General features: G+C 50.7%; 1 protein-coding gene across 1 annotated transcript in view; it reads left to right on the forward strand.

The window, feature by feature from the left end:
• The first annotated feature begins 6,385 nt into the window (after positions 1-6,385).
• LOC109371311 (SH2 domain-containing protein 6-like) overlaps positions 6,386-8,617 on the forward strand; it is a 5,187-nt gene continuing 2,955 nt past the window's right edge. The window contains exons 1-6 of the mRNA XM_019623748.1: positions 6,386-6,457; positions 6,588-6,613; positions 6,962-6,996; positions 7,433-7,479; positions 7,584-7,701; positions 8,290-8,348. Coding sequence (XP_019479293.1) covers positions 6,455-6,457; positions 6,588-6,613; positions 6,962-6,996; positions 7,433-7,479; positions 7,584-7,701; positions 8,290-8,348 — 288 coding nt within the window. The 5' untranslated portion in view covers positions 6,386-6,454. The remainder of the gene's footprint in view (positions 6,458-6,587; positions 6,614-6,961; positions 6,997-7,432; positions 7,480-7,583; positions 7,702-8,289; positions 8,349-8,617) is intronic.

The following is an 8,617-nucleotide window of genomic DNA, read 5'->3' on the forward strand; positions in this document are numbered from 1 at the left end:
AAGGAGCATATTTGAGACTAGAAAGGGATGAAAGAAGCCATGTAACATTATAAGTGTTTACACCCTACCCAAGCTTCCCAAATACTAGAACACCTTTTGGGCTGTCTCCTGGGTAGAATCTGAGCAGTGAGCTAATGAATCAAGTTTAAAGACAACTAAAGAAGCTATGGTGATCTGCATAGGTGGAGGGGTGAGGACTGGGATATGAGGGAAGGAGAGTGTGCTTGTGCCACCTGTGAAGAAGGCATTGCCAGGGGCCTGCCGAGTGGCTCAGTTGGTTAAGAGCGCAAGCTCTAAGCAACAGGGTTGCTGGTTAGATTCCCACATGGGCCAGTGAGCTGGGCCCCGAGCTGAGGTGCTGCTGAGCTGCCAACAGGTGGCAGGATGGCTCAGCTGGTGAGAGCACATGCTCCTAACAACAAGGTTGCTGGTTCACTCCTGAATGGGATGGTGGGCTATGCCCACTTGCAACTGAGATTGAACACCGCACTTTGAGCTGAGCAGCCGCGAGCTGCAGATGGGCGTCCGGATAGCGACTGGACTTGGGAACTGAGTTAGTTGCGCCCTCCACAACTAAGATTGAAGGACAACAACTTGGCTGTTCCCCTTCCCCAATTCCCCAACGCAGTTCCCCTTCCCAAATTCCCCAATAAAAAAATCTTTAAAAAAAAAAAAGGCATTGCCAGTTGCAGAGATAAAGAGAGTGGATTTTGGGGGTGAGAGTAGCAAACTTTTAAAAAGTAAACTATACATATAGAACAGTCCTTTTTTCTTTTTTAGTATGTCTTGCTATATGTTAAGAGAACCCTCTAATGACTGAGTAAAGATCTAATTTTTTTTCAACCGAAATTTCCTTAAGTCAATAGGGTGCAGAATGGGCCACCTGGCACCCCATTCATGTTGGAACCACAGAAAGAAGGTGAGTCAAGGGGAAAAAATGGAGAACTATTTCTCCTGATCTTATAAGGCAACAAGAAGCATTTGGTCTCCATTCAATGAGCCATGGGCAGTCACTCAAGGGTTTTAGGCAGAGCTGTGACAGAACACAATCTGCTGTAAGCAAATGTTCCGGAACAGGGAAGGACAAGGTATGTGAGACAAAGGCACACCAGGGGCAGAGGGAAACAAGGTGGTGTACTTTACCCTAGAAGCCAGAGAAAGCCAACCTCAACTTTCAACCCCAACCCTAAATGAAAGCTTGTGCGCTGCTTTCCAGAAAAACAGAGACAAACTACACACCAAGTTTTGTATCCACTTTCAGGGGAGATGGAGGGAGGGTCTGTCACCAGCTTCTGAAGCTGCAGCAATAAATGATCACGCACCATGGAGGAACAGGCCAGAAACTCCTCTGAGGAAGCTTGTCTGTGCCTCTGTTCATCAGCCCTCCATTGCCCATCACAGCTGCCACCAAAGTAAGCTGACTCAGCAGTCCTGAGAGGGCAGTGGGCCATGGAAAGAGAGAGGTATAGCCAGCTGGTGCTATAGCCCCAACATTCTCCTTCATTTATCATCCCAGGAGGGTCCCTTCTCTCCCTATTGCCAACCACCTTGCTTCAAGATTGCCCGACATTAACCAACCCAGTCACAGACAGAGTTCAATTAGACCTTGACTATCTGCCTGGGTAAAAATATCCTGAGGACTCATTCTCCTTTACCCCTCACAGGAACCCTTCCTTCACTCTCAGGTCTCCCCTCTCCATCTCCTCATGTTTCATGCCATCCATTTGGCCCTGACCTTATGTTCAAAAAGTTCTTCCTTCCGTCTTTCTACCCTACTCCTTCCACTTGCCCCTGTGGATTCCTATTCCCCTGGGAGAGAAGAATCCTTGTATTCTCAGCACCCTTTCCCCCCACATCCACAGGCCCTCCCCTTGGCCTCACCTTCCACTGCCAGGGCCCCACCTGCCCTCAGTGCATTCTTCTCCCAGGGCTTCCTCATGTTTGAAATCCAGGTCACCCCTCCTTCCTTCCCCTCCTTCCTTATTTTTCTCTCTTTTTATCCTATCTGTATTGACTGATTTTTTTTTAATTATAAAAATAGTTAATGTTTGTCATTTTTTTAAAAGTCTTAAGAGTATAGAAATATAAAGTTGTGACATATTTCTACCCAGTCTCACATTCCCAGGAGACACACATGCCTGGCTGCACAGTTTAAGCTTCTTGGGTCCATGTTAGTGATGCCAGTGATACAGCAGTTTCATCTTTAAATTAGCGCTCTTAACTGAAAATAAGAGAAATCAACCCTAGCTAGTTTAGGCTGAAATAATTTATTGAAAGAATTCTGTAGCTCACAGCATTTCCAGGAGGGCCAGAGAACCAGCCAGGAACAATGTCCCCAAGGTCACAGCCAAGCTGGCCTCATGGAGGCAGCTCTGAGCACAGACACCACCATTTTCCAACACTGCTGACCGAGGCCCTGGGTGGTGCCACTAGGGTTTCAGCCTCCTCGGCCTTTGGAAACAGGATACAGCTGTCACCCCTCCCAGGGTGGATTCCTCTTGGGGCCTGCTTTAGATACGAAGTCTAGCATGGGGACATCTGACTAGCAGAATGCTTGCACGCCAGCTGCAAGGGGAGCTGGAAGGCCTCATCTAGCTTCTGTGCATGAAAGCAAGATTCATAAGATGGAGATGGCCCCAAATGTAGGAAGTGCTCAACAATCAGAAAAAATGGCTGATGTTCCCTTCAATTCTCCAGGTGACCAGCCACCTGCATCTCAGCAGCTACTGCTCTACGGGCCACACTCTCCTACCTCTGAGACCTCTGGCCACAGCCTGCTTATTTGTCATTCTTTTGGTCCTCAGAAACCACGCCCTTCCTCACAGTGCTTCCTACTGCACTCACACCAGGGCTTCACTGCCTTCTCTGTCTGCTGACAACTACGTCAGCCATGACACCACCACCTCAGGAAGGGCTCATATTTACTGTGCACGCCCTGTGTTTGACGTGTGGTTCTCTCATTCAACCCTCAGACCCGCCCCACTCCAGGCCAGGAGGAATACCTTAACAATATCCTCACTTATGCAAGAGGAAATGGAGGCCCAGAGAGACTGAACATCTCCTTGGGTTTGCCCTTTCTGTCACTCACAATGGCCCCTTAGAACAGAGTCTGTGTCACATTCCTTCTCTGCTGGGGATCCCTTTGTTCCCCATGAGCTAAAGGCTTTATGTGATACTAAAAGTGTCCTAGGAGTCACATCTTCTCAGACTCCTACAGAACAATTTCTCAAACTTGACTGATCATAAGCTTGATCTAGGATGCTTATTAAAAATAATATAGGGCCAGCCGAGTGGCGCGTTGGTTAAGAGCTGGCTTGGGACGCCAGAGGGCCCCGGTTCGGATCCCACATACGAGGGCCAGTGACACTGCCCTCCACAGCTAAAATGCTGAACAACAGCTCAACCTGGAGCTGGGCTGCCGTGAGACGCCAGTGATGGCAGGTGGGTTGCCATGGGCTGCAGTGTGTAGCCAGCAGCCAGCGTGAGCGGCCATCCAGAAGCCGGCGACTGATCTGCCTCGCCTGGGAAGAGCGCAATGATGGTGCCAACTTGGGCCAGTGAAGCAACGTCTTCCACAACTAGACTGAAGAACAAAAGGACAGCAACTTGTCTGTTTCCCTTCCCCCAATTCCCCAATAAAAATCTTAAAAAAAAAAAAAATAATATAGATTTTCGGTTTTCTTTTGGAGCATCCGGTTCTTAAGATCCCAGGAAGGTCTGGGAATCTAAGACTTTTAACAAGCCCTCCAGTGATTCTTATGATCATATGAATGGGGGAAATACTGCTCTAGAGAGCTGTTTGTTTCCTTAGGGTGGACTTTGACTGCCCTGGGCCTATAAATTATGGCCTGCTCTCATTAGAGATCAGTATCTGAGATCTGAAAAATGTGGAGAATCACTATGCTTTGGGAGGACCATAAACAAGCGCTCATGTACTGCCAGACAATAGGACACTGAAACCTTCAATACGTGTTTCCAGCAATTCCCCCTTCTAGGAATTCATCCCGAGGGAATAGCTATGGTTGCACACAAAGCAATCCTGTGCCAAAGATGGCGAAAGAGGTTGTCCAAATCTGCCTGTGCAATTAACAAGAAGCAGAGTCCTGCAGGACTGGCTGGGGTGAGACAAAGCCATGAGGGAGGCCTCCTTCTTTTCCCTTCTCCCCCTGATCTGCCCAGGCCAGTGACCCCACCGAGGTGACATGGATTCCATACTCTGCCTGGGGCCCTTTTACTCACTTAGGCTCTGGCATTTGCCTATGCAAAGCCCAGAACAGAGAGAGGGTGTGGCTGTGGAGAGGGCAGTATGGGCTGAGGAGCCTCCACTCAGTTTTGGGTTTGCAGTGGGATGGTATGTAAAGCCTTCTGCTAACTTTCACCTGCTGATTCTGGTCCCATAGGAGGTCCCCTTGGGCTAGGGAAGTTGCCCTCTGCCTTATGGTCCAAATGTAGAACAAAGGTCAGCTGGAGAGTGGAGGTCAGGGAGAAGATGTCCCTGACTCCAGGCCTGGATGGTTTCTTTGTTTTGCTTTTCTCAGTTTTCCCCCACTGAACCAAATAGACTCCCTGTTAAGCTACCCCAGTGACTCTTCATGGCTTCTTAAGTGCCCTTTAGCCTGCAGGTCCTAGGAATCATCTGATCTTCCCCTCTGAAGGCTGTGGCCACCTCCAACCCTGGTGCTCTCTCTCCAGTGCCCCCAGCACCATGGCCTCCAAAGATGCAAGCACATGGCCTTCATTTCTCCTTTATGCCACAGCCAGGACCTCACCAAAATAATAAACACAGGGAAGTGACGGTGCCCTAGAAAGGTTTTACATTCATGAGTGTAGTCTGTGTTTCCTCATTCCTTGGTTTAAACAAGAATTAGACACCAGGCCCTGACCCATCTTTTTACCCCGACACTTCTCAGAAGTCAAAGTTTCAAAATTCACTCAGGTAACAGACCACCTGGAAATCATGGACTCCTTAAGGAAGCCCGCGAGTGCTGATGTGTCTAAGCCCATCATAGGAAAATTGAGTCAGGACCCAATCCTAGATGAGATACAGGATGGCTCAGTTGTTAGTGCACAGGCTCTGGGTTGGGCAAACTTGAGTTGAATTCCACCTTCAACACTTACTAACTGGGTGACCTTGGGGGAGCCACTCAACTTCTCAGAATCTCAGTGCAGTGGACTGAACTGTGTTCCCACAAAATTCATATGTTGGAGCCCTAACTCCCAAAGTGACTGTGTTTGGAGATAGAACCTTTAGGGAGTAATTAAGGTTAAATGAGGTCATAAGGATGAGACCCTGATTCAGTATGGCTGGTGTCCTTATAAGAGGGAGTGACACCAGACATCTGTCTCTCTCCACGCACGCACAGAAGAAAGGCCATGTGAGGACACAGCAAGAAGTTGACTGCAAGCCAGGAAGAGAGCTCTCACCAGAAACCAACCCTGATGGTACCTTGATCTTAGATTTCCAGCCTCCAGAACAGTGAAAAATAAAATTCTGTTTTCTAAACTATCCAGTCTGTGTTATTCTGTGACAGCAGCCTGAGCTGACTCATACATTCAGTTTCCTCATCTGAAAAGCAGGGATAAAACTAGTCCTTGCATCACACAGCTATTGCGACAATCCATTGAGGAAATACACCTATAATGCCTGCCTGTTTAGTTTTTTGTGTTTTTTTGTTTTTTTTTTTTACTTAAAGTTTATTGGGGTGACAATGGTTATAGGTTTCCGGTGTACAATTCTGTAACACATAATCTATATATCACATTGTGTGTTCACCACCCAGAGTCAGGTCACCTTCCATCACCACATATTTGATCCCTGTTTGGTTTTCCTACAGCATCTTCAGCATGTGGAGTAGTGGGAGTTTAGTAACTATCTCCTGAGTGAACAAACTCATCATCAAAAAGGAAGCTATCAAACTAAATTCGAATGCATCTCTCCGAGCTTTTCACTAACCTCCATTTCATTAACATTGATCACCACTCACCAGCAAATGACAGCAGGCATAAAGGGTTTAAGGGAAGAGTCTGCAAGGGCAGTTTCCTGTTCTTAATTGGATCTGCCCACTAATGTCATGTCTTCTATGTATTGGGAAAGGGCTTGGTCTGGTTGATCTGTAGGCAAGTTTGAGCCTCTGGGAGGAGGGGACATTGATCAGAGAGCTGAAGGAAGCCAGGAAGCCTTTGAACCCTGGTCCAGGCCTGGGCTGGAGGGGAGAGCTCTTCCTCCTGTGGGGCAGAGGGGCTGGAGACCACAACTGTGGGAGGCCCTGTGAGGGGAGCTGGGGCTGGGCCCAGGAAGTGGCATGGAGGAAGTTGGTCTGGGGTCAGAGGCCACAGCAGGCCCACCTTCCTGGTGCTTGTGGGATGCAAATAATAGGAACAATAAGGTCCCTGTCCCCAGGCCATTTGTAGCAGTGGCTGTGCTGCACGGAGGCATAACTCCTTCACCTTGGCCATGGTGAGACTTGGTTCGGGGACAGCCCCAGGTACACAGACCTGCTTGTTCCTGGGAGCCCAGGACTCTGAGCAGGGAACGACATCCCAGCTGTGCTGACCACCCCCTTATTCCCCTCCCTGACTCTTTTCAGGACAAGCTCAGGAGGGGCAAGACCCGGTGAGTATCTGGCTCCTCTCTTTCCTTCTGCCTTCCTCTCCTGTCTCCACCTCACCACCCCTGTCCTGGGCACAGCCATCCTTGAAGCTGTGCTGTCTGTGCCTGTGCCCTCTCCGCATGCCCCATGAGACCATTCACATACCTCAACCCCCCTGTGAGCACTAGGGCTCCTCCACTACTGGCTTCCCTGGGGCACCAACCATTGAGCTGTGTGCCCAAGGGTACTAGCTTTGCCTCCCAGACTCTTCCCCTGCTGCCCTGCCCCTGCCTGCTGTCACACAACTCCTGTGTCTGGCTGACACAAAGTCAAAGGTCCCTTGGGCATACTTAATTAGAGTCTGATGACAGGTTGGGACCACCCCTTCCACCTCCCAGATGTGTAGGTAAGTGACACAATGGGCAAAAAGGGCCCAGCAATAAGGGGTCCCCTGCGAGTCAAGTCTCCCCTCAATGCTTCTGGACACCTCTTGTTCATCACAGTCCAGCACTGCTAAGTCACTGGGACCTAGCTCTCCCACCTGTATGTTCAGAATTAGGGGTACGTGGGGTGGGGGACTGGCATGGGTGCAACAGGCAGCTAGCTGGGAGGCGCCCTTGTTTCCAAAATGCTTCTGTCATTGGCCCTGCTGCAGTGTTGGAAGGGCCCATCATGAATGGTTTCTTTGAGCTGAATGAAGCATTGAGACCTACTGTAGAAGTGCAGATGGTTTATTATATGGGGAGAGAGAGTAACTCATTGTGCTAGAGCGGGGGTGGGCTGGGAGGAGATGAGGCCAGTCTCACCAGTCTCCTATCAAGACTCCCCATTTTGGAGAACAGATGCCCCCTGCCCATCTCTGCCTACCCCAGGGACCTGGAGATGCAGGGTAAGTCCAGCTGCTGAGCCTGGGGTGGGGCATGGGGGAGGCAGATGCCCCCACTGCTCCTGCCCCTCTTCTATCCTCCCTGTGCTCATTACCCTGTCCAAAAGGCCCAGGAGGAGGAGGAAGAAGAGGAAGATAATTATGAGCTGCCCCCCTGTGAGGCTCTGCCCCTCAATCTAGCTCCTGCCCACCTTCCTGGCACCGAGGAGAACTCTTTGTACCTGGGTGAGGACTGGGAAGTAGAGGCAGAAAGGTTGGGTGGCTGGGCAGGGCAGGAGGGTTCCCCACAAGGGTACAGGGTGCAGGCCAGGGCTTTCTTCCATCTGTGCTGGGCAGCCAGGGGAGGCCTTAGCTGGCAGTCACTGAGGCCTTTTGGCTGGAGAGAGAGAGAGAGAGAGAGAGAGAGAGAGAGAGAGAGAGAGAGAGAGAGAGAGGTGGAGGAAAGGAGGAAGTGGGGGAGGAGAAGAGGCTGGAGGGGCAGTGTAACCAAGGCAACAGTGGGAAAACAGGAGGCCCAACCTGGTCCCTGGGGCCTGGTGTTCCTACTCTGAGATCCCAGCATGTCTCAGCAAGAGTAGGGGTGCCAGGAGAACCCGCTGGCATCCCACCCCCACGGCTCCCTGCGCTGGGCCAGATGGGGGCAGGGAAGTAGGCGGCTTTCAGTTGCCATGGAGACAGGGCTGTCGGGATGCCAGTGAGCTGGGAGGGCAGGGAGGGAGGGAGGAGGAAATAGAGGATAGGTGGGGGTGGGAGGAAAATGGGAACCTACATGGGAGGAACCCAGTGACCCACAATTCTTGGGGTCTTTTCCAGATCGCTCTGGCCCCCTGGGCCCATCCAAGTCACCACCACCGAAGCCCCAGCCCAAGATGGTGAATAGCTTCCCCATAAACTGCTCATTTCCCACCTGCCCCACCCCATGCTACCATTTCCCCAAGAGTAAATCTAAGATTTGCAAGATTCCCCCACACGTGTACTCGAAACTCCTCTGAAAAATTAGACGCATCAGAAGCCAGAGCCCTGTGAACAGCTGCTCCTCCCACCTGCCTGACAGGCTTCACTCACCCTTCAGTCGGCATCACCCAGGACTCACCTTTCTCACCTGAGCTGGGAAGGTGGGGATGGGGTGGGGGTGGGGGTG

This window comes from Hipposideros armiger, unplaced genomic scaffold (assembly GCF_001890085.2).
Source record: "Hipposideros armiger isolate ML-2016 unplaced genomic scaffold, ASM189008v1 scaffold_561, whole genome shotgun sequence".
Taxonomy (NCBI): Eukaryota; Metazoa; Chordata; class Mammalia; order Chiroptera; family Hipposideridae; genus Hipposideros; species Hipposideros armiger.